Genomic DNA, 27,660 nt, shown 5'->3' on the forward strand with positions numbered 1-27,660 from the left:
TTATTGTAAATTTATGGTATGCATAAGTATCATCGTTTAAATGTGAGATAGAAACTCTTATCTTTATCTCTGTTCCTTGGCCTTTTTTTTCATCTTTTAGTATCTCTTTCAAAACGTTAAATTGTTCAAGGAATTACCCCTTTAATATATTAAATGGTTTTGTTTAAAGATCATGTAAGATGAGGTATTGAATAGAATTCATAGATTATTCTTTGGTTTCATTTTATATCTGATTACCGGAGAGTTTCTTGTTGATTATCATGTTAACATTTAGTCGATAGTCTTTATAAAGTCTAAATGACTTGGCGAGGGATCATATTTCAAATTTGTTTTTGATCTGAGGCTGAACACAGTGATAAAGACTGACTTTGACCTTTCTCATTACCAGCAGGACTATTGTCTGTTATTGTATTACAGATTTATAATTCTCTCTTGAGTTAAATAAGTTTTATGAAAAGATTAAGTGTGGGACAACCACGCTTAACTCGTATTTGTATTTATATTTTACAAAAAGATGACGTTATTTAGATATATTAACACTGGTATTGCGTTGCACTACCATACTTTCAAAGACGTAACTACAGATTTGTGTGTTCTTATTTCATGTGACAAGCACATAATCAAATATTTATGGAAAAAAACAATAGTAAGTGTGAAAGGGTCATTTATATATTGAAATTAATTATTTGCAATGTACATAAATTTTATTATTTGTTATTTTCCATGTCCAGATAACTTGTAGTTTAAAACATATGTAGTATTGATTTATTACGAAAGTATGGACATACACAGTAGATTAATACAGGTGATCAATACTTTATATACATATTTTTATTATTGTGATGTCATATCGACTGTTTAATTGTGATGTAAGTCTTGTGATGTCATTTCGTATATCTGTGTGATGTAGATCTGGTACAGGAGTTTCATTGGACGATTATGTCACAAGGGATTAATTCTATTTTCTGATTGGTGAGATTTGACCGAGGGAAATTACAAAATTTTGATATTGTCTGAGAGAAAGCACTGGATCATTTTGTCTTGTGTAACTTTCGGAAATTTATTATATTTCTGTGATTATTTATTAGGAAATGTTCCTGTTGTCTTTAAGAATAAAGGTATTTATATTTGTGTTAATAAATACACTTGATGTTCAAAAAGACTATAAAATTATACAATCAGATGTCCTGTACCATAGTCATGAAGTTGTTAATAACATTACTTCATTTTAATATTTGTATCTCATAATTAGTATAATGTATTGAGTGATTAAATGTTAAATAGCAAACTGTATGAAGTTTCCATACTCAATAATTGACAGTTGTATAAAGTCACCCTTTTTGTGTTACTTTTAAAATTTATAGTAACTGGTATCATATTTGTTTTGAATATAAAATAGCTATACATCTAAGACATAGTGTGTATTATTTTATTGTCTTATTACAAAGGGTAGTGAGAATTTGTTCAATTATATATTTTTCAGATTTCAATGTTGACAGTTGAATTATTGTTACCTGTACGTGTGGTATTATAACCTAATGCTGCGTTCACACGTAATTCGAATTCGATTCGCATTAACTAATTCGAATTAGTTTAATTCGCATTCGAAACGTTTGACGTCCTTGGAAACGTAAATTCTTATTCAAATTGCAATGCGCGTCAAATTCGCTTTACTGTCCTAACGACGTTAACTTTTAATTCGTATTAACAAAAAAACGCATTTCTAATGCGAATTAGATAATGCGATTTAGCCAATTCGAATCAATTCGAATTAAAAAAGAGGAATGTGTGAACGCGATTAGCGAATTCGATTCGCATTCGATTCGAATTCAATTCGAATTAAATGTACGTGTGAACGAGGCATGAGTCCCATAGACAGGTAATTAAATGTTTTTTTTTTGTTATAATGTAAACAATGAGTAAATAATGATTGATCTTGATTGTAGTATTTAATCAGTGTTTGTATAATGTTTACATTCTTGAAACTTTCACAGTTTGATAAACGTATAAATAAAGAAATACTATCTAATAATTATTTTAATATAAGAATAACCTTCTTTTTATACTTATGTATTTGTGATACTTTGCAATAGCACTTTTATTTATTTACTGTTAATTATCAGGGACTAGGTGTACAATTGTCTTTTAATGCATAATGTGATATTATTGTTTAATACATGTGTTTATACATATTATATTGTTAATGGCAGGGTTATATTCTTACCACCTATTAAATATTTCCTGTACACAAGGATGTCTAGTTTTTGTGATTAGCCAGTAGCCACCCTGTTACATAAGTAAGTTAAAAAGTCTTTAAGTGTCTATCACTTTTATACATCTGTACATAGGGACTTGTCAAGACTTAGACGTCATGTCATAGTTTACGTGGTACGTGTAGTTTAGCGTTTAGGATTTTTATAAATGCTGTAATAAAGTAATGATCCCTCTCTTCCCTGTATGAATTGCTCTCTCTATTTCATTCAAAGAACGGCATTATTTAAAATTTTCTATTTCAATAGGGGTTTACTTTTTGAATTTTCTGATATTGTTAATCCGTTCACAAATAGTGTTACCGGTTCTGACCTGTATAATATTTTTGGCGATTAACGCAAGATATACATTATATCAAAGTGGAATTTTATGCGACTGTCATAGAGTGAGAGATTTAGCTAGCTATAAAACCAGGTTTAATCCACCATTTTATATATAAGAAAATGCCTGTACCAAGTCAGGAATATGACAGTTGTTATCCGTTCGTTTGATGTGTTTGAGCTTTTGAATTTGCCATTTACTTAGGGACTTTCAGTTTAGAATTTTCCTCTTTTTACATGTCATATTTGCGTTTATATGGAATGTTTTCCAATTTAGAAAACGTTTCGTAATACCGGTTTCTGAATAATTGTATCCATATGAACAGATACCGCATCTAGTGTCACCCCACATTTTTACTGAAAATTTATCTTGAAATTATAAATATAAAGGAAGTGGTTAGACTCTCGGAACTAATTAATTATTAGTTGCATAAACTCAAGCTATTTGTTGTTATATTGCGAAGCAAGAAGCACATGGCATTTACTGACAATATCTTTATAAATACTGATACTCGTATTAGCTCTAAGACTTAACATCACAGAAGGAAGTGTTATGAAGTATCTATAAGCTGGTTACATTGTTAACTAGTTTATTCTACTATGTTCTGATTGTAAGCTGCTCTAATCGTCTGTAGAAAAGAAGTACCGTTGCAACCTTTATTCTAATCGGGATTCTGTTTATATGTTTATAGCCTGTTTGTTATGACTAATTTTTTTTATGTTGGTGTTATATTTCAAGCTGGGGTAGTATTCATTTGATCACTTGTCTAAATGTCCAGTATTTATGTATTGCTGTTGTTAATAGTTATAAAAGGTACCAGGCTTATGATTTGATACGCCAGACGCCTGTTTCGTCTACATAAGACTCATCAGTGACGCTCAGATCGAAACAGTTAGAAAGCCAAAACAAGTAAAAAGTTGAAGAGCATTGAGTTAACATGTTCTTCCATTTGCTTTTTGACTGTTTATTATAGAGAAATGCTGTTCGATCTTATTCGAATACATATATACTTGAACACCCAACAACATTTGTTTATTGTATTTATATGAATGTTTTCTTGATCCAAAACATACTTATTCTAAAAGTTATACGGATGCAAGGATATCTATGAAATTATCATTCAAAACTTTGAAGTAAAACAATACTGCAGTTTTGGATACATGTTTGCGAAGTACTGTGATGTCGAAAGAATGTACTGTTGGGAAAACTTAAGTGTTAAGCTGAAGTAATTGTTATAAGCCTCCATTATTATTGCAAAAGGGAATCTTCTATTCTATTACTCAACGTAATTCGTTTTTAGACAGAAGAAATAAACGAAAACTCTAGTTACTTTTCAACATTCACTTTATTAATTGTATTACACAAACGAAAATGTATCTCCGAACAATACTACCTCTTCTGGTATTTTCTATTTATCTACTAACAAGTATATTTCCTCTTGTACAATGACTATCATATGGCATTTATTTCGTGATGGATTTTCCGGAAAAAAATCTGATCTGATAGTAGCATTTTGTTAGTAAGAATGTCCAACAATTAATATTTACCAAATAAAAAAAACAAAAAAAAAACAATGAACCAAATGCGATTAATCTATGAAATTTGTATATTTTATCTCCAAATCAAAGTTTGTTCATTACAACTCCCTGATCTTAAGGTAAATAAAAATTCTTTATGTATTTACAATAAATATCAAAAGTATCTCTGATACCTTAACAACATAATTTGGATTCATTCATTTTCTTGGATATTAATTTTTCGTGCATTCAAGAAATACATTTTTGTGGATACATGATTTTGTGGTTTTCGTAATTTTCTCAATACAAGTCTATATCAATATGTATTTCGGTGATCAATTGAAATTGCGGTTCACTTTAACCCACGAAATCACTGAAAATTAGTACCTTTAGAATAGTTTTAAGAATATAAATTGCCGATAAAGTTGTATCTAAGCAAATATAGAGATGAAAAGATAATTATTTTTTCTGTTCTTGAATCGATAGGTGTATTTTATTTCCGTTTTGAACAACTACATTTCTTCTAAAAAGATGAACAAGTAAATACCATGCGACAAACAAAATAAATTCGCACAGCTCAGTAACGGTTAGAATGCTTGCACCAAGAAATAATCCCATTTGTCCGCCAACATTAGCTAAAACAGAGTAAAAATGTCAACTATTAGAAATTCGTAGGTTCGGGCCACCATATATCTAGAGTCTTATTAATATAATACATACCCGAATTCATACAATCGACCTAAGCAGGCAAATTTAAGCAGATATATAATCTATTAATCTTTTCAATTGATTTGTGTATGCGTAGTACGACGAATGCAAAAATGAACCAATCTGATCTAAATGCAGATCCTGTGTCAAAGCTTTGCTTACAATTACAAGGATATGACAACACTCCGTTTTACTTTCTGTTCTGGTAATTTTTCAATCAGCCAATTGAATTTCAGCCTTAAAATTGTTGAAAGTGTGTTTATATTCGACGACGTCAGAGAGTCCCGAAAGTTCTTTAAAACAGAAAGTAGAACGGAGTGTTTTATGATCCTTGTCAGCAGAACTCGGACACAGGATCTGTATTTTATTCAGACTTATATGGAACAGAACTGACATATTAATATCGGAGAGTTGATGTTACTTTATAGTGTTTGATCCAGTATAAACAATAGAGGCGGATGAGTGCAAACACAAAATTGCATTGCAAGGGGGGTAGAGGCAGTAAAAATAAAAAAGATACCAAAACGTGATGGTTTTATAATTAGTGTACGTATGTCAAACTATTTCCAAGTAAAACGTTGTGTCCTTGTTTTGCTTATCATCAAATCTTGTATTATAAATAAGTTGTAGGATATCACACTTTTATTCCAAACCTTCCTCTTGTTATATATTAATTGTTTACATCATAGTTAATGTATTGCATTGGAGGAAATATAAACATGATAAATGTGTGACCTGTTTCTGTATGTTTCCATATTATTATCAATTTGAATAAACCATTTTTGGTCTCAGGTGGAGAGTTGTCTCATGGGCAATCATACCACATCTTCTTATTTTGATAATGAATGCCCATATATGGGACAGCAATTGAATGGCTTTATTAAGCATAAGGGTGACCACGGATGCTAGCTGAGGTCGTGTAGAATTTGTACATATTCAACGATAAGATCTAGTAAATTCTTACAAAAAACATCTCCAACGTTCTCATACTTTGGTTTCTGTTCAGTAATTGTAGTCTTCAAATCTTTATAAAACAATGTTAGACTGATATAATTATTTCTGAAATAGAAAATGAACATTTTACTATTTAACTCGCAAAGAATGGATGAGTTTTATTAATTCATATCACGAAACACTACAACACATTAAAAACAACAACGGAAAGCTAATTATTCACCTAAAAGTCAAAATGAGACAGTCAATATTGAACAATAACTCTTTACTCACCGTAAGTTAAAGGTGCCGTTATTACGCATTTAAGCAGACTTCTTTGGTAGATGTCCATCATGATTCATGTAGGCCATTAGGCCATTTCGCACTGAACGTAATTTGATTCCATTTTCTCAAAGAGTATTATATTTAGTAGTAATCGAAAGCACCTTTCTCTCTATTTTTCTATGACCGATCAGGGACAAAGACAAGCGGAATTAATGTAAATTAATGCCAAAACACAAATAGAAACTGGAATAGTATTAACTTATGATAACACAGGGTAGGTAATCGGACAAGTACAAAAGTGTGATAAACAACAGAATGACTGGAGGGGTATCAAAGTATGAACAGGAAACATACTGGTAGATTACTAAATATGATCAAGAGACACTTAATGTACTGAATGAAGGCTTTTCTGCTGTATGGACAGGAATGGCCAAAATCATACTGGTAACGAATCTGATTTTGTATTTTTTGAAGTGCTTTTTTTAAATTTCCTGCAAACACAGTCATTTTCTATATTTGTTAATCAAGGTATACAGCAAGACCTGAAGGAAACACCAAAAGGAGCGATTCGGTATTTTTGTAACACATTTTTGCATACATCACCTGCTATTCAAATCCATACTCAGTCAAATTGTCACAATAGCGAATAAAGCACCACCGGTAAATTAAAAACCATCATGTCTGTTTGGATGCTCCACCCAATTTTGTCAAATATAACGGAACTATAAGTAAATGTCTTACAAGTGGGAGGTTTAGCTAGCTATATAACCAGGTTTAATCCACCATATTCTTCGAAATTTGCCTGTACCAAGTCTGGAATACGACATTTGTTTTCCGCTCGTTCCGTTGGTTGATGGTGTATGACGTTTGATTTTTGTCAGTTTTTATGGACTTCCCCTTTTTTGAATTTACCTTTGAGTTCGGTATTTTTATTATACTTTTTTACAGGACAAACAATTAATCTGGCATCTTAAAAATCTAAGACCAAACACAACATGTCGCTAGAGAGTTGGGAAAACACATCGTATAGATATAATGAAGTATTCGAGTGTTTGCATTGATTTAAAAACAAACCCTATGTGTGAGAAATAATGAAAATAGGACAACAGACAAACATCAGAGTTCATTTTCGAACTCAGTAATATATTTATAGATTTAATAACGAGTTACAATTAAACCTCGTGATATTTCAATATAATGAGGAATTAGAAAAATTAATTTTATTGAAATTAAATACAGAAAATTGATTTCAAGCAATATCCAATTCCCGTGAAATGTCTAACCTTTTTCTTGTATAACAAATCTCTATTTGGCCTGTTTTGTTAAAACACACGTGGGCAGATAAGAGATATTTTTCATAAATCAAGTACAAGTTATGTTGTTCTAAATCTTTTATTAAATTGTTTAAAATTAATCAAGTGGTACAAGGTAGATTCAAATTTGTAAATAGTTTATCATAAAAGGATGTTACTCAAATAAAAATGCTCGTTCGGCGCTAGATTGAAATATTGTTGAAATGAATGTTCTTTTACTTGTATTGGTCTTTTTTGTGACTGTGTCACTCTGTTTAACGCTTCACATAGCTACATATCAAGGATTTGTAATGTTAGATATGTTAGAAACGACCTTAATAACTATGATCTATATTTAATTTATAACGGTCGTATATTTGCTTCTTTAGCAAAGAAACGCGGCCATTTCTATCCCATACAAATACAATTATATCACGAGTAGATTTTCAAAATTTTATGATAATATCGATATTGTAAAATATCATCTGCTCGACACAAAAGATGCCTTTTTGAACTTTTTCGTTGCGCTGACTCGACAAACGCTGCATATTAAGACCTTAACTGTATGAATATGCAGAAAACCTGAATATTATAAGAACCAAACACTCACAAGGTTGAAGGGATGCCTATACTTCTACCTAAACGTTTCGATTTTTAGTATAAATGAATTATAACACGAACTAGTAAAAATTTTCGTAAGTGCAACAAATCAAACCAACCAGCTCCATAATTTCTGGAATAAAAAAAACTTATAACATGTCTAATTGAGCCTCAAATAATTTATTGATTGAATTATTTGATACATAAACATACTTGATGTAATCCTCTGTTTCATTGAGCACGGTTGCCAATGATTTCAACATAAATGTAGAGGGAAACAAACCAAATGACAATTTTGTATCATACTCTGTATATTGACATTGGAATGGACAACTACAATTGACGCCTTTTTTCAAAAAATTCCCTGAAAAATAAATGTGTGTATACTTAGTTTTATTTTCAGGTCGTGTAAAAAAGTAAGCAAATAACTAGAAATGGTTAGTGCTAAAATACACCATCACTTATTATAATTGAAGACAACACGATTGTGCAAAATATGGTAAATAATATAAAAAAAATCAATGTACACAACTCATATTTTGTAGCAAGAAATATAAATGTTTAATCTCTATGATTGTCTTATAAAACATTTGGTGTACGTCCTTACATTTATCCAGATCGTATCTGCCAAATTGTAATTTACCAGTGGGATCAGATCAATTCTAACCTCTCTTAAAATCTGTCGGGAACTGTCAGGAGAACTGTTCTAGAACAGTCTGTTACACAGTTTTCCTAACACATTAAGAACAGTTTCTGACATTAGCAGTTCTACCCTAATACAATTTTTGATAGTTCTAACCTGGAACAGATTGTGGCAGTTAGGCCCAGAACAGTTGCGGACAGTTCTGACATAGAACAGATCACTAGTAGATAAATGTTTGTCCTAAACGGTCCTTTTGGTCTTAAAATCATTTGAAAAGTATGAAAAATGAATTGTTCAGTCATGTTCAGACTAACCCATTGCGGTAAATTCACAAATGTTCAGATAATTCGCGTGTAGTCAATTAATTCTTCAAATATAAATAATATGATGAAGACATAATCTTTCAATCAGTTAAATTGAGGTCTGGAGCTGGCATGTCAGTAACTGCTAGTAGTCTGTTGTTAATTATGTATTATTGTCATTTTGTTTATTTTCTTTTGTTTCCTATTCTGACATCGGACTCGGACTTCTCTTAAACTGAGTTTTACTGTGCGTACTGTTGTACGTTTGTTTTTTCTACATTGGCTAGAGGTATAGGGGGAGGGTTGAGATCTCAAAAAACATGTTTAACCCAGCCGCATTTTTGCGCCTGTCCCAAGTCAGGAGCCTCTGGCCTTTGTTAGTCTTGTATCATTTTTAATTTTAGTTTCTTGTGTACAATTTGGAGTTTAGTATGACGTCCATTATCACTGAACTAGTATACATATTTTTTAAGGGGCCAGCTGAAGGACGCCTCCGGGTGCGGGAGTTTCTCGCTGCATTGAAGACCCATTGGTGGCCTTCGGCTGTTGTCTGCTCTATGGTCGGGTTGTTGTCTCTTTGACACATTCCCCATTTCCATTCTCAATTTTAAACATACAAAACACCATACATGTTTGTGTCATTACATAAGATTTTTTAATATCAGAAAGACTTAGATATAAACACGCTCAGACAGACTAAATTGGTCACTGTGTAATCCATTTATTTGTACATATTCTACAGGTAATAGACACCTCATCGAGTGCTCATATCATAGTCTTTCTAAAGATAATGTATTACTATTAGTTTTCATAATAATTACGGAATATAATAAGTTTATTTCCTCACTGCTTTGGCATTATTATATCTAAATTAATATATTTTAATTATCGATATTATAAACAGGAAGAAACAACAGAAATAAAACATACATCCAAGACTGTAATTATTTTTCCTATTTGATCCTTGTTTTGATCCTTGTTGTCGAGCCTGCGATATTTTGTCCCTTAAGTGAGACACACCGATCCTTCGTTCTGTAGTAGGCGGTGTCAAACTGTGATTACAGTTATTTTAATTATCATTATCTTTGTTAAAACCTAATGGAATTTAATGAAAATTGGATGGAAGCTCTTTTATTATCAAAAGACGATATCAAAAATTGTGACAATATTTTTTTTTCCATATTTCGATTTTTTGTGATAAATGGACTGAATTTTGTTTGTATTATACTTTGAGATGCAGTCCAAGGTTAAGTGTTCCAGACATCAACAACTTTGTCAAACATTAATGTAATTAAACTAAACTTGGGAAAGGTTTTTAAAGATAAATATACAGTATCAGAAGCTTTTTATGATTTAGAAATAATGTCTGGTGTAATTTTTAAAATATTTTTATTTCTCCATTTTATACCGATAAATAGAATAAGCTGGTTTGCAGCTTACATTTAAATACAGTCTACGATTATTTTTTTTAGTCGTCAATAACTTTAGCAAACCTTCATGGAATGTTATGAAACTTGTATAGACGCTTCTTCGTGAATTACCATTCAAGCAAAAAGTTATACTCCCCCTCCGTATTTTATTGATAAATGCACTTAGCTTTAGCAGTCAGCATCACGTTTTTAAACTGGCAGTAGAAACAGCAGGCGAGAAACAGAGTTCCACGTAACCCTTTACGAATTCTAATGTGAAACATGACTCACAGGTAGAATCCAGCTAACTACCCCTATTCTTAATTAGATCAGTGAGCTAGTCTCATTTGCGTCATTCAGAACTGTTCTACCCAAGAGCAGATTCTGACAGATTTACACAGTTTACCTTGGAACAGCTTTAGACAGTTCCACTCTAGGGTAGAAGTGCTCTAGGTTGAACTGTTCTTCATTACAAGTCTAAGACAGATTTTTCTGACATTTCTAAGAAAGGTTAGAAATCAACGTAACACGCATTCAAGAGAATAAAACGTCATATTCGGAATTCATCTAGTAAGTCAGGTTATGGTCTAAAGTGCAAACAAAATAAGCATATATGCTTCTCGTAGTTTCTGATGAAGCTTAAGGTAGATGGGGTGTCTAAATTATAATCCATAGAATTTTTTAATAATTTGCCAAAATGTAGTTTATATCATTCTTTTAAAAAAAAAATAATAAAAAGATGGGTCACGGGACTTATTTTCACACTACAGGTTGAGCAAAATTGACAGATTTAATAGATTATGCATGGAAAACCCAATTTTCTACCATAAAACGAAAACTACACCATAGAATGTTGAGATAAAATATGAGAAGATAGCTCTAATATTTTGCTTTCAGATAAGAAAAAGAAAAAATGGGGTCACGGGACTCGTTTTCTTGCTACATAATAAAATAGGAAAAATCCTAACACATTCTATTATAAAAGTAACTTTATCTGAATTATCTGCCCTTACATTTGAATTACCTCCCCTTATGTTGCAAAATTGGAAAAAATTGAATCCAACAAAAGTATTCTGTCTTTTGTAAAATACAACCATAAATATGATAAAACATGTCATTTTCTATTTTGAAATGAAAATTCTTACACATGAATTAACTACTACTCTCGAATTTTGCACATTTTATTAAAGATTTAAACCGATTGTTTTCTGGTATTTCAAAATCCAAGATGGAGGAAGACACCCTATCTACCTTAATCCAGAAAACCGGTTCGGAAGCAGCAAATATATGAAGTGTTATTTTCAATTTTTAACACAGGGTTGTTAGCGCTCCAGGAGGACTGTAAGTCACGGAGAGAATACTTATCTCAAAATGGTATTTCGGTACTTACATGATATATAACATTCTTTTCACAAGTTTCATTTCAAAATTTTAGAATTCTGAAGAAACTAAGATTCCAACTCCTTAAGGCAAAGTTGATGAATTTGGCTATTCTTTGCGGAATCCATTCTTTCATAGCGCTTCTCACGTATACACCCTTTACTTTCAAAATTTGGGGTTAATGCGCTTCTGACACACCAATTGTTTTTTAATTTTTTTATTTTGTGTACAAACATATTTAACCCCGCCACATTCTTTATGTGCCTGTCGTCCCAAGTCGGGGAGACTGTAGTTCAGTGGTTGTCGTTGGTTCATGTCTGTCATATTTGTTTTTCGTAAATTGTTTTGTTATGAATTAGGCCGTTAGTTTTCTCAATTGAATTGTTTCATATTTTTTATGTCGAGGCCTATTATTTCCGACTATACGGTTGTGTTTTTTTCTCATTGTTGAAGGCCGTACGGTTGCCTATAATTGCTTACATCCACTTCATTTGAGCTTTTGTGGATAGTTGTCTCATTTGAAATCATACCACATCTCCTTATTTTTATATTATGCATTTCACTATACCCTTGACACAACCCTACACAAATCTCCTCTGAAAGTTTTACTATTTAATTTGAAGTGTGACAATGTAGGTAGTTCTGGGAGATTGATCGTCTTTACTTTCTAGTATAAAATGTTTCTCATACAACGATGTAGATTGCATTCTTCTTTATAATGGTTTTACTTACAAAATTCCGGCATAAAACACTCTGAAAATCTTTCTTTTGAACAATATTTTCCAGTGGCTGAAAAAAAAAAAAAACCACAAACTTGAAATATCAAACGATATTTAGTTATCAGAATTTGAGAGGAAAAAAACCCATAAAAGGCTCTTCAAATAGAATATCATTAAAATAATGATAATTGGAAATATATGAAATAAAAAGTTACCTACAAATTTACCAGTTGACAAAGTTACTACCAAAACAAAAAAACCGCGTAAGTATAGCTACGTTCAAATTATTATAACACATATGAACGCGGACTGGAATTTCGTCGATATAATAAGGAAAAGTAACGGTTGACGAGAGAGAGAGAGAGAGAGAGAGAGAGAGAGAGAGAGAGAGAGAGAGAGAGAGAGAGAGAGAGAGAGAGATTTCACATGCATTTCCATCGAAATAAGTTACTATAGTTTCAATTTAGAAGGTTTACAATATTTAAATAGTATTAGAATACCGGTACTTAAAAACTTTAAAAAAATGAATTTTTAATGTCGTAACTACAATCCCATCCCCTTTCGCCCGAATGTGACCTACCAATTTAGACTTCAGCTTATCACCGGTTTGAACTAACATGAACAACACGACGGGTGCCACATGTGGAGCAGGATCTGCTTACCCTTCCGGAGCACCTGAGATCACCCCCAGTTTTTGGTGGGGTTTGCGTTGCTCAGTCTTTGGTTTTCTATAGATATAAGAAGATGTGGTATGAGTGCCAATGAGACAACTCTCCATCCAAGTCAAAATTTATAAAAGTAAACCATAATAGGTCACAGTACGGTCTTCAACACGGAGCCTTGGCTCACACCGAAAAGTAAGCTATAAAGGGCCCCAAAAAATTACTAGTGTAAAACCATTCAAACGGGAAAACCAACGGTCTAATCTATATAAAAAACGAGAAACGAGAAACACTTATGAACCACATCAACAAACGACAACTACTGAACATCAGATTCCTGACTTAGGACAGGTGCAAACAAATGCAGCGGGTTTTAACGTTTTAATGGTACCAAACCTTCACCCTTTTTCTGAAACAATATAGAAAGACACACTATAAGATATCAACTGAAATAGCTTAACTCACTCAAAGGACATATTAACACCATTGAACATACACTGAACAAATAAATTTGACCTATGACACAATGTAAATGTTGTGTTTTGTGTACTATTGTTTGTCTGTTTGTCTTTTTTTCTTTTTTAGCCATGGCGTTGTCAGTTTATTTTCGACTGATGAGTTTGAATGTCCCTTTGGTATCTTTCGCCTGTCTTTTGACATTGACCTCAATTTCATAGTAAAAAATTAGGTATCTCAAATCAAATGACCTCAAGTCTCTAAAATATATGGTTTGGAACTTAAGGATGTACACCTCTGAGGAGCCCAAAATTTCTAGAATTAAACTTTTTTTCTTAACCTGATTTTTGGATTTATATGCCTGTAAAAAAATAATTGGTGAAGAAAAAATCATATGGTGGTGCACTTCTTTTTTTGCTACGGCTCTTTGAAAGTACCAATTTTTTATGATTTTCCCATTTTTCATCAGGTTTTGCCCAATTTTGGGCTATTATCGTGAAAAAAAATCACAGTCCCACAATTAAACTTTTTTTCATACTTTCAATAAAGATGAATTGGACCAATCTGAATAAATTTAACATAAAAAACTATAGGGAGGTGTTAATATAAGAAAGTTTTATCATATTATGATGTTTTTTCTTGTCAAATTTACCATGCTGTCAATTTTGTAAATTTGTCTCTGTTTTAAGAACAAAATGCATATTAATTCAAGTTCTTTGTTATAAATGATTAAAACAATACATATTTTAGAAATTTGAAAAGAAAAAAGTGATATGGGATGAACATGTTTCTGGTAAAATCATTTTTTGTACCCCTTACCCATTTTCTCAAAATTTTGGCTAAAAAGACTGCCTTGATTGGTAATAAAATTTGAAAAATTTATTACTCAAAAACTACTTCACAGAGTTTAGTTTGATTATGATATTTATTAAATTCATTGCTATTTTCCACTTGTATCACATGTTTTGGAAATAATTCCAGAACGAGATTTCAACGAGACTGAAACGTCAGAAGAATACATCCTTAACCTACCAAACCGCTTATTTTTAATATTTGAGGGGATAAAACTTCTTTTAAAAGTCCCCAAAGCACTTCTACCCAAATGTATGCGTCAAGTTGTAAATAACAATCTGATAAAACCTTGTGTCGATAAATTTTATGGTTTCTTGGGAGTTGCGATAAGAAGCTAAGATTATTGACTGCAATGTCCTGCCTATGGACAAATGACCTCATTTTTAAAATTATCGGTCTCTATATGACTTATGGTTTATGAGTTGCATCGGCATACTTTTATGTCGAACAGAAAAAAAGAAAATAACTCTAATTATACCCAACCTGATCTCTTTGGTTCAAATTGAACAGATCATTTTGACAAAGTAACGAATATTTCCGAGAACAAAATTCAGCGATATCTTTTGCGGATTCCGAAAACAAGCGATAATAAGAAGAAGAGTAAACAAAGAGCTGACTCTTATACAGAAAAGAGTTTGTTTAAAAAATGTGAAATTCAAAACCATATCATAAACAATATACATTGTCAACATGTTGCAAAACAAAAGCAATATTTCAGATAAAAATACAGAAGAAAAATTAAAAGACCAAAATCCAACGTTCTTTACACAGAAAGATGAAAAAAAACTTCATATATGACTAGCTCTAAAAATAAGATAATGGATAAATAATTACTCTTAATAATTACACCTTTAAAAATAACATAATTAATAGGTAATTAGTCTTAACAATTACTGATTGATCTGAAGTCGTTTAAATTGATGTTATGCTTAGAATAACATACATGTATCATGCAAAAACAAAGTCAACAAGATTGTAATGGCAACGTACAATTAATGTTTGTACAATGTACACGTGAGAATGAATATGCGTTCTATCTAAATTATAAAAGATTGGATACTGATATCAACTCACGACTGTTAAACATAAAACCAACACAACTGCATTGTTGTAGTAGGAAATCTCGCAAACAGCGTTGATGACATTTAGATGTACTATAGTTGGATCTCTTGTCTTCACATGTGTCATCTTCAAATGCCATAAATGGAGGTGGTAGGTATTTGTACTGTCAAAAAATAAATTGAAACAAAATCAATTTGCTGCACAATACAATCAATTCCTTTTGGTGCTATACACCAACATATTGGAGAGAAGAAAAATCAGATATTAAAGAAAATAATCCATAACATTAGATGATAAAGGATGAAGGAAAAGTCGGGTATACGTCAATGATATAGCCACCCTACAACACAGAAAACCTTATGAACACACGGTCTTCAACACAACATAAATCGTTACCAATACCATCTTAAAAAACCTTACACAAATCAATTGTTAGGGATTTTGGACCCAAAGATGACCTCAAGTTTTGGAATTATACTAAAATTGAATATGAAAAGATCTTTATAATATTTGTATTATTACTCAAAGTGTACTATGAGTGTTTTTCGAAGAGTTCTAGAACTTCACATTTGTAGAACAACTAAAAAATAAATATTCAAGTACTTGTATGTCATGAATAAAACAACATACCTCCTTTCTTGAAATTTCTATTAAAGCCTCAGAAGCGGCAGGTACAACAAAACCGTCATTTGCCATCAGTACAACCTCGCTTTGGTCATGCACAACAACCTTGTAAATAGAAAAATAGTACTAATATATAAGCTACACTATTTTATTATAAGGCCATTTCTTTTTATTTCCAGGATTTCATAAAATCTTCTAACAGATGGCTAACAAACCAGCCATCATCTGACATGATAAATGTGATTTGTTTCGACGATACCAATGAACCCGACTGCTGTTCAAAAGATGTTATTGTCCGATAAGAAGGTCATCCCAAACTTAACCAAGCGAACTTGATTTGTAATCACATTACACGTATATACAAAAAAAGGCCGGACAAATGTTTCTGAATGATTATATCCTTAAGCCCAAACAACAGATGGGTACCGGTATATAAAAATGATATGTACTTGTAATTAGATTTTGAGAAAAACTGCCACAGCGATAAAATAATTAAGCTAAGCCCCTTACTCCTACTCATTACAAAACAAGTTTTGAGTAACACTATATAGTTTTGACAGCATAAAAATCAAAGGATTTAACTTTCTAATAAAGTCAACCTTCGTTTGTGACAATTTGTGAGCACATTCAGCAAAAATTTGGCCAAGTATAGTAAATGTTTATATAGTTCCGGCATACGCATATGCAACACAAATTACTACGCTTTCTAAACTTTACTTCAAGTTACTTTTTAAATTTTCGCTTAATTAACTACGGAGAACATGTTTTCAACTGGTCATCGGGTCAACATATTGGTATATCAGCGGATCAACAGGCCAACAGGTTGACAGGTTAACAAGTCGACAAGTCCTTTGGCGGAAAATTGTCCTGAAAACAGATCAACAGGTCGACAAGTCGACAGCCTAGCCGTTTAATCAATAGGTTAACTAGTCAACATCTCAGCAAGTCGATAGGTTAGCAGGTCGGCATGTTAGCAAGTCGACAAGTCGACAGGTAAGCAGTTAAAATGTTAACTAGTCGACATATTAGCAAGTCTATAGGTCGGATGGTTCATAGGTCGACTGGTCAACAGGTCGACAGGTCAATAGAACAAATATCAATTAAAAATTACACCAATTCATTTCTTGTTTGTTTCTATAATTATTTGGCAAACATTCAAATAATCAGAACGACAACAATTTTACAGTTTGACAGGAAAATATTAACTATTTCATATATCAATTCGTTTCATGTTTTCTATAATTGTTTTCTAAAATTTCTGTTGACCTGTTGACCAGTTACCTGTCGACTAGTCGACCTGTTGACCTGTTACATAGTCTACATAACAACCTGTCTAACTTTATTCTAATAAAAGGCGAATCGCTCAATAACTTTAAAGCAAAACATATCTTTATCAAATTGTAAAAAAATATCTATAGACAGATTAATTTGAAAAAATAATAATTCATGATTATAGATAAATATAATATAATCATTTAAAAAATATTGTGAGATAAACAATTAAAGGCTAAACAGAAATTTTGCTTTCAGCATCTTCTTATTCATTTTTTTTGGGATAAAAGTAGCAGTGTTATGCAACTCCGTTCATTCGACTTTTTCCCTTTCCCACGAGGGGTGATTCAAATATTTTCATGTGATTTTTAAAAATACTATTTTGTTTACGTTTCTCCCGAACTTCTATGCATAAAACCCATTGTTTAGCTGTGCACCAATAATGGTTTGGGTTTGCTGTACGTTCTACCGTTTCGTGGTTTATTTAAGAATTGAATGCTTCTTTTTGTAAATTTATTGGAGTGTAAAAACGTTGACCGAAGTACATTTTGTATGAAGCGCTTCTAAAAATGTGCGCACGGTCAACGCTTTTACAACCCTATAAAATTACTAAAAGAAGAACTTTTTTTGCTAGGATCATGAAAACACGATTTCTATCAAGTTTTTCTTTTATTTACCTGTGCACTTTATTGTGGAAGATCATGTCATCATGAATGTTACATTTCATTTTGAAATGCAGGTTAATTTCAGAATGACGCGAGATTGCTGTTAGCCAATCAAAATAACGTATTATAATGAAACTATTATGTAATTATTGTAATTGTAATACAAAAAACAGCTTGTTTTATCGAACCAATTATAAGAAATAATATCTCTCGAAGGGAACATATAGGAATAAAACAATAGAAAGAAAGTCATAAAGCGTTTAAAGACATTGCCAGACATGTTATCTCAAAGTACGGGTACATAATAACTTATAATGCAGAAATTTATTGAAAATAAACTATTAAGTACACAAAACACGTCTAAACTAGAAGCAACAGTGAGTTATTTTCCGATGTTTAGATCTAATAAATCCAAGGTAAAAGCTTAGGTAATCGCATGAGCTCAAAAAGGAACAAGACCGGGTAAGAAGATTGAGAAGGCGTCTCCTGCTATGTATGCATCAACGGCCATGGTAATCCACATTCAGTAAACGTCACAATCGGTAATAGGACACAATTGGTAAATATACAAATCAGGAGACGTTTTGTATCTAAAGATCAGAGACCGTGAAAACGTGTCGCTAGTGAGTTGAGACACAGACACGTCGTATCGGTAAAAAAACAATTCGTGAGTGTCATATAAGCTCAAAACTCTGTCGAAGAAATATCCTCAGGTGCACGTCCCTGTGTATGAAATGGGAAGTTGACAATTTGAAAGTTAAAATAATAAGGTTTGGCATAGATTCTAGTTTGTTGAAAATATCAAGATATAAAAGAAACCTTATATTTACGGTAGTATCCTTAACATTAAATTCATTGGAGTAAGTAATAAGCAAGCATCTACTGAAAAGTGGATAATTGACCGGACATCATCAATATACCAGAAGGAAAAATACACCAAAAAAACTTTGCAAGATGCTTTTTCATCTAGCATGAAGGCTCTGTATGAAAAACAAGTCGGCCAGTATCTAGGGATGCTTCCATTCTCATTTCAATTAGTACCCATTGGCTATACCGACTGTCTGTTGAAATAACAATCCACCAAACACAACAAATATGTTTTCAATAAAAATAGTACAGTGTTTTTATGATTTCGTCTTAGGTGTATTTGCTATTAAAACCAAACTGATTTTTCTCAAAGTTCGATTTTTCATGACGAAAAGAAGGAATTAGTAAGTAAAAGTCTGATTTTTGCTAAATGACACGATTTAAGTGATCTTTTAATTGAGCATGGGAAATGTTGTGTAAAATGTATAACGATTAAAAATTTTTGATATGACTGCAACATCGTAAAATATTGTGATTGAAGATTTCGGGGTAGATCATAACAGGTTTTAAGGATCAACATTTAATTGACATTACTGGTTAAATATACCTCATCAAAATATATTTCTGAAATCCATCTTTTCCTGTTGAAAGAATGATAGTTAGTACTTTAGAAGGAAGTTTCGTCGAAATCTACAGAACCTGGCTATATGACTGTTTTCAGGAATATGACTGTTTTGCCGAGTGTGAATTCGCATTGCTATTAGACGTGTCTCAGTATTTATACATCCAACATTCATGTATTTAGTTATGATGTTTCTTATGTAAGTCTGGTTAGATATTGTGTTATGTTTTATCGTTTGTTGTTTGAATTCTATTTTTATTTTCTTTATGTATGTTACAGTTAAGATAACTAATCAGCTAGTTCATTTATATGATTTTTAGTTTAAGCAACTATATGCAGGATTTATTTGTTTTTACACAGTTTTGATTTAGAAGAAAAACCGACATGGTTAGAAAATACAAACAATTACACCATTACTAACACAATTCTATATTAATATTCTTGTAATGGTTAGAAAATACATAAAATAACACCATTACAAACTTAATCCCAATTTTATATTCTATTTTAGAAATTTACCTGTGACGTCACTTTTTGTGGCGTTGCTTCATTCGTGTGAAGTACGTTCATAATTCTATTGTAGTGTACGGGTGTACTGTCGTAAATTAATGGAAGGTGTCCGTTGTTATTCTGTGGTTTACATGTTTACTATTACATTATTTATTTATGTATTTATCTGTCCTGAGTGTTCTTGCGTTTATTTGTACTGTATTTTTGTCACGTTATGTTGTCATTTTAGAGGTATTTTTAACATTGCCATACAAGCGGGAGGTTTTGCTAGCCATAAAACCAGGTTCTACCTAAAATTTGTTTCTTAAAATGTCCTGTACTAAGTCAGGAATATAGCAGTTGTTTTCAAATAGTCCATTTCTATGTGTATTGGCGTTTGTTTTGTAGCAGTTCAGTGTTTCTGTTGTTCCGTTGTTTCCCTCTTATAGTTGATGTGTTTCCCTCGGTTTTGGTGTGTGATCCGGATTTGTTTTTGCTTAATCGATATTTGACTATTGAACAGCGGTATACTACTGTTGCCTTCATCTATATATCGTTTTTAAAAAGGATGTCAATGAAGTTAAGCTAATCTGTATAATGATGGGAGATTGTCATCGACCTTTGCATGTTATTTCATAAGGATAGAACGATGGATTTGTGATTTTTTAAAGCTAATCTTTTGTGATGTGGCGGCATGTTTAGGATTTCAAGATGTCCGTCGAATTTCATTCTTTAGTTTAACATTCCAAATAATGATTTTTGCATTATAAAACACTTATTTGAGGATTTGTCTGTTGTATCAACACCATATTTATCGTGAATGGAGGAAAAAGCATCCACAAACTCGGGCTTCTCGAATAGGGTAGAAACCAATGAGCACATGGCACATTCTAGTTTTTCAATGCGCTTCTGCATGCATGACTGCACAGCTGTGATCCGTTAAGATAAGATGAAATGTCCAGTTAATGTTTATCTGGCTTGTGCTTTACCCTCTTCTGTAATAGTCCTCAACTGCATCCATCAGTTACCTTAAATTCTTCTTCCAGTTAATTAGCTTTTTGCTTACGACTCTCTAATTTTTTTACGATGCAAAGGTGTCCGGCCAGTAGGACTATATTTCTTTGGAAAGAATAAGCTAGAGCAATCGGGAGGATTTACATCCTTCAAGGTTACAGTGTCTAATATCAATTTGTGGTTGAAAATATTAGATGTATCGAGTTTGGTGTAGGTATATGGAATGACAGGTGAAGTTTTATCCATGAAGTAATGAGATATTGTTTTTTGTACATATTTGTGAAGTTTTATCCATGACGTAATTAGATATTGTTTTTTGTACATATTTGTGAAGTTGTATCCATGACGTAATCAGATTTTGTTTTTTGTACGTATTTGTGTAGTTTTATCCATGACGTAATCAGATATTGTTTTCTGTTCATATTAGTGTAGTTTTATCCATGACGTAATCAGATATTGTCCTCTGTACATATTTGTGGTGGAAATATATATACTTCTAAAGGTACAATTACACGATACGATTTTCCTTTCGATTTTGCATCCGATTTGATACCGTCGCACAGGTAAATCGTACAGCGTTATGTTCACACGATCCGATTCCAGTCAAAAAGTCGAATGAAAATAGCGTACCTTTCGATTTCAAAACGACGTTTCGACATGAAATTCGACTGCCGATTTTAGTGTTCACACGGTACGATTTTAGTCGAAAGCAGGTGCATAGGTAAAAATCGAATGAAAATCGAATGGAAAAATCGTACCATGTGAACGCACCTTAAAGAAAGAGACCGATTTCATTGAGCCGCAAGTCCTCTGAAACCATACAAAGTCGGAAATATTTGTGATATGACGTATAAATGTAGTGTTTTGTACTTCCTAAATTTGTCTTTGAAACGATCTTTTTTTTACAGAGAATGCCAATTTTTGAGAAAATATCCAAATTTGGAGACCGTTATTGATCCGTGTCTTATACGCTTTCGCGCATGCTCAGTCGACGTACTGCCCGCGAAATTTAAAAACTCTTTGTTTCAACACTTGCCCAATTGACCCCGCGATCTCGCGGGGGTCTTCTAGTCAGACTAATGTTGACAGTTTCCAATCCATTATTATTATAAGCAAATTCTTTTTAAAAAAAAGAATTTTGTGTCATTTTTGGAAGTAGTTGTCATGGACTTGAATAGCCTGCGATTGGCAAATGTCAATAATTTTTGCAACCAGTTTCTTTATATGAATTTATATGTAAAGCAGAAGTGATTTTGACCTATTGAAATAGAGTTTTAACAATTGAAAACAGTTAATGAAAACTATGGAAATAACAAACAAATCAATAGACACGGTATGACCAATAGGGGATGTATATTGTTGATGACCATGACTTCTATTGCGTCAAGAGGTGTTGGATAGTTATAACTTGTTGATAAAACATAGAACTATACAAAATACCTACACCATCAATTTTGTTGTTTCATTTGTAAATAATAGCTTTTATTAAATTCCAAATCCAGAAATTACCTTTTGGTAAGGAATATGGTGTACAAAATAAAGAGTCATTTTTAAATTATATATTTTCTCTTTAATCCTTACGTTCATAGAAAGAATGAAATGGTCAGGCTAGATAAAGTAGTTATAGATAATTGTTTTGTTATCAAGATCATTAAAATTAGACCGGTGATCAGTCATTCTTTCGTTTAGTCTTTATCGTATTTGGCCGACTAAGATCAGTCCATTAGAGAACATCAATATCTCAATTATTATCTTACCTCCTATACATTTCTAGGAATGTGATTGGTTAAAAGCGCCCTCGTGGAGACCGTGTATATTTCATATTAGGTTAGTAGGGAGGCGGGGCTTATCTCATACACGGTTAGTAGTGGTATTACGTCCCTTTATATTCCTTATAAGGTAGTAGGGAGGCGGGGCTTATTTCATATACGGTTAGTAGTGGTGTTACGTCCCTTTATAAAAACAAAACGGTACTGAGAAAAAATCGTAAAGGTTTCAACAGACGAAGAAAGTGATGATTAAGATTGATATTAATTCATAAAACACATTTAAACCTAACAAGTTGTTATTGTTGGTATCTGTTTTTGTAGGATCAATGGAAATAGTTTCTTAATGCTAACAGTATTGAAGACTTGCTCATTTGATAGGTCACTAGTCTAAATTTCACACGTTAAGATAGTCGGTAAGATAAATTCGTTACATAGTGTGCTAGTGACCTAATACGGTATATATGGGGTCAGTAAATTCCATATGGGGATTTGAGCTTCGCTCTCACCCCATATGGAATTTACTGACCCCATATATACCGTATTAGGTCAGTAGCACACTATGTAACTTATAATATCAGAGGCAGTTTACTTTAAGGGCTACGTGTATTGTAATATTTTGGAGTCAACTTACTTTGAAAACACATATCCGTAATGACAATACCACAGTTTTTACGACTACATTTAGAAATGAACAATGTTGCAAGTCATAGCAATATTATATATTCTGAAAGATATACAATACAGGGTCTAATATAAACAATCTCATCTGAAGTTTTGTAGTACTATGAGGAATATAAAAACTGTACAAGGTTCATATTCATTCTTTTAAGATGATCATAGAGATAGAATTTGGAGTGGTTGTATCTTATCAAACATCCGTTTGACATTTTTTATCCTGGTGGTGTGTGATCCAGTGGATTGGTTCTTTGCCTGCTTTCTAGCATGCTGTTGAGCAAATGGTTTGGGAGAATCACTAGTAACATAAATGAATACTGTAGGGATCTGAAATTTGATATTTGTTTACTAGTAGTTGTTTTTTTCTATATCCTTTTGATAATGTTGAGCTGCTTGAAATTTGAAGCCTTTAAAAAATATTATTTATCATCAAAAACATATCAGTAAAACCCGACGAAACAAAAAATGCAATTATGAACAGGTCTTTCTTAAATACCTTTAATCCAGAGGAAAGATAGGTTGCAGCAAAAAAATCATCATCAAGACGAAGATCTATGTACATCTGTAGATTATATACTCCTCCGTGCATGACAGTTTTCTCTGGAGGACTGCCCATGTTAAATCTTACACAGAGTCCAAGATCTGTTGAGACTGGTGTATAATTCAGATAAAAGTGTTTCAGGTCAAACTTGTGAAATGTAATAAACTTAGATAAAGATTTCGATTCCATGTAAAGATCATCGAGAGTGCGTTCATTAAAATATCCTTCTGTTGAGTAAAATGGATCACTCCAATTTACTTTTGGTGCAGTGTCGTACAGAGCGGATATTCCTAGGTAATATGCATCCGTTTGGTCATTCTCTGTGAACATGCTTCTGTTCCTTGTAGCGAGATTACAGATGGTGACAGCTGGAAAACCGAGCTCATCATTATTCTTCACAGACACAGTTGTTGTTGTTGGGTATTTGTAGTATGATATTAATTCAGTTGTAACAGTAAATATTAGGTAACCAGCTGACAACAACCATATACACATCCAGAATAAACTGAAAAGAAATATCATATTATAAATAAAATAATACAAACTATCATAACTTTATTTATAAAGATATATAAATTCGAAATGACTTTGCTATCAGTTGTTACTAGAAATCAAGAGATAATTACCAGGGGCGTAGCTAGGCCCACATGATGTGTACTCAATGCCTGTGAAGGAAGTCATACGGCGAGTGTCTGGGGGCCGCTGAAGGCCACCAGAAGCTCTGAAGTTAATGATGCAAAATCCTGCATTCTCGCGATTTCCTTGGACTCAAAACGACCTCATATTATAATGAGTAACAAGTCAACTTTTTAAAATAATTAAATTTGAAAAAAAAAAAATTAATTAGACAAAGCAAACTTCTAATGTGTAGTAGGTAGAACTTCTTTATATAATAGATACAATTAAAATATATAGTGCCACTACCATATATTTTAATGTTACCTAATCAGTCTCAACCAACAATACATTAGAAAATTCAAATTTCTAAGCCAACACCGTGCAACTTAAGTGAATTTTTTTTTGGAGAAAATATATATAAATAAATGGAGTTACATTTCTCTATGTTTTATTTTATAAGAGAACAAACAGTCTTTCTTTTAGCTTTTAATTCTCAAAGTTAATTCTGAAAGTCAATGACCATTTCCTTTCCTTTCATCTACTGAAGATGTCCAAAACCGTGTCTGTTGAAATTTGTTTTTCACGGTATATGTTCAATAGACCAAGCCCAGATAAACGATTGGTTTCATTGTATTTCTCTAGTCTTCTCATGGTACCAAAAGATCGTTCTGTCGTTGCCGTCGAGACCGGCTTACATGCATATACGTTAAGTATATTAAAGTTTCCCGAGTATAAATCCTTGTTTATAATATCATAATTAGGAAACCTTTAACTATATATAAATACGTTTGAAGTCCCGAAATCTACAAGGAAAAGCACCAAATTCAGTATTTCCGATTTCTATTTATCTACAAAACGAGAGTATCTTATTTTTACCAAGCAAGGAGAATAAGCACTTTAAATGAACATGGAGAATAAGCACTTTTAATCTCGAGGCATGTGTAGTTAAATCGAAGGAACATGCTGAACGAGGCACCCGTCTTGCACGACCGAACGTAGAATAAAAAAGTAAAAACACGTTGATCGTTAAATAAAAAAAAAAACGGCGAAGACGTTGTAAGAAAATTACCATTAACAATCTTAAGTTTATATTAAGTTTGACTGGACTGTTTAAAAAAATCTGTTATGACGACGTATGTAAGACTATACATATCTCACAGGATAATCATAAGAATGACTTGTTGCCCTAGAACGTCATATTTTATTTTATCAGTTATTTTGAAATCTTCAGAAATGTCAGGTTAAAGAGGCATTGCAGCCGTAACAATTGTGTTCTGACACCCCGAGGACTCAGCTATTTTAATGTCTGCATCAGCAACACAATCACGATGCTTGTTCCGTACATGAAAAAAGTAGACTAGTTTCCGGAACGAAATATAGTTACAAAGTGATTATTAGCATATTTTTTATAATACTTTTTAATTAATTCTATTACTTTAGTTTTATTATTACTAGATTTGCCATATTTTTATTTTTGTCAAATTTCCGATGTGTACGCAACTGCGTTTTTGCGTACGGGTTGCTACGCGCCTGATTACTGATTACCTTCATGATAATTAACCCTTAACAAAACCGAACACAAAATATATATACACATTCCGAATCAAGGTGAAGTTTTACATCACTCTGTGCTAATTGAAAGTCACTAAATCAAACTCGATTGTTAACACTGTATACTACTTGCCGTAACCAGATTTGACAAAAGATCATTGTTTAGTACCAGGTAAACAACTTTCTACTGACAACAACAAATTTATAAAATCCTATGAGATATAATCATCATAATTTTGAAAAAGAAAGCCATCTCTCAAATCTTTTATAGAATCGTAAATGTGAATTAGGTAAACAATTAAAGTTTTTGATATACTATTATTCATAACCTTACTCAATAATAAACAAAATAAATGATAAACTTTTCCAAAATTTATTTTTTTTAACCAATTTGTAATGTCTTTATTAATCTACAGTTGGAGTAAAACATTATTTTAAATACAGCTGTCATTGAAATTGGGGACTTCGGTACATTCAGGAAACCAACAACTAACTGTACCTTTCATGGAAAAGTTCTAACTAAACTACCAGTAAAAGGAAAACTAACAAATATAAAAATTAAAAAAAAATGTGGTATGATTGCCATTGAGACAATATTCCACCAGAGACCAAATTAGTGGAAGTTAGCAACTACACGTAAAGGTAATATTTTTGTTACGCTATTTTCTTATGTACTGTATCTACACGAACATTTAAACATTATTCGCAATCTTGAGACAACCAGAGAGTACGATAAATACATTTGAAAAGCTAGATATGCCAAAAAGTATGTATAAAATTGAGAATGGAAATGGAGAATGCGTCAAAGAGACAACGACCCGACCATAGAGCAGAAAACAGCCGAAGGCAACCAATGGGTCTTCAATGCAGCGAGAAAATCTATCTTTGTTTATTCAATATGTATACTAAAAAGAGACTTACGTTCTTCCAGGAGGATGCTTCTTTCCGAAATCAATTTTATTAACTGCATGAAATCCAGTTGTTTCAATAAAATCCTCCCATATTTTTCCAGCTGTAAGATTCTCTTGCGTTTCCGTTTTATCAGACATTATTTATTGAATTCCATGTAAATGTTTTTCTTTCCAGGAAATTTTTCAAAGTTTGGAAATATTCAACTGCGCAATTATGTACTAGTATATCATTATTCATGTCTCAAAAATGGCGGAAGTGGTCAGGTGCTTTAAGTACAAGTTAAATTATAGTTAAACGTGAATGTTTAAACATACCCAGCTTTGCATTTAACTTAATGCACAAGCAATCGTTTCCAGTATAGCTATTATAGTAATTAATGACGTTCCGGATAACACTAGATTTTGTTAATTCACAGTCAGAAATTATTGACAGTTTTAAATTATCAATAAGGCTTTATGTTTATTTTATCTTACTCATCATGGAAACCAAATATTTCATTAAAAGTATAGATTAAATGAAACGTTAGTGTAATTAACAAAGTAAACACTTTGAATTATGGTCAATGATATACACAGAATCATCATTTCAAGTGATTTCAGATAGAAGAATATTTTACAATCGAGGGAAAGTGAAATAGAACGAAAACCAAATAAGATAAAATAAAAAGAAATGTGAATGTAGTAGGTGAA

At 32.1% G+C, this 27,660-nt stretch overlaps 1 protein-coding gene across 1 annotated transcript; it reads right to left on the minus strand.

Moving 5' to 3' along the window:
• Positions 1-3,918: 3,918 nt before the first annotated feature.
• On the minus strand, positions 3,919-27,319 carry LOC127737566 (acid-sensing ion channel 1B-like). The gene is made up of 8 exons (XM_052248399.1): positions 26,981-27,319; positions 23,846-24,395; positions 16,043-16,141; positions 15,425-15,575; positions 12,394-12,450; positions 8,141-8,291; positions 5,782-5,876; positions 3,919-4,744 (listed from the first exon to the last, which is right to left on the minus strand). The coding sequence occupies exons 1-8, from the start codon at positions 27,106-27,108 to the stop codon at positions 4,569-4,571; spliced, it is 1,407 nt and encodes a 468-aa protein (XP_052104359.1). The 5' UTR covers positions 27,109-27,319; the 3' UTR covers positions 3,919-4,568.
• Positions 27,320-27,660: the final 341 nt, after the last annotated feature.

Source organism: Mytilus californianus, unplaced genomic scaffold (assembly GCF_021869535.1).
Source record: "Mytilus californianus isolate M0D057914Y unplaced genomic scaffold, xbMytCali1.0.p SCAF_4, whole genome shotgun sequence".
In the NCBI taxonomy this organism is placed as follows: Eukaryota; Metazoa; Mollusca; class Bivalvia; order Mytilida; family Mytilidae; genus Mytilus; species Mytilus californianus.

Bases quoted from the DNA above. Each gene is read 5' to 3' on its own strand.
- LOC127737566 (XM_052248399.1), bottom strand. From the start codon at position 27,108: ATGTCTGATAAAACGGAAACGCAAGAGAATCTTACAGCTGGAAAAATA. The intron at 12,451-15,424 runs GTGAGTTGATAT...TTTTTTTTTCAG, and splicing joins TGGTTTTATGTTTAACAGTC to CCACTGGAAAATATTGTTCA. The intron at 5,877-8,140 runs GTATGTTTATGT...TTTCTATTTCAG, and splicing joins GAAACAGAGGATTACATCAA to AAATAATTATATCAGTCTAA.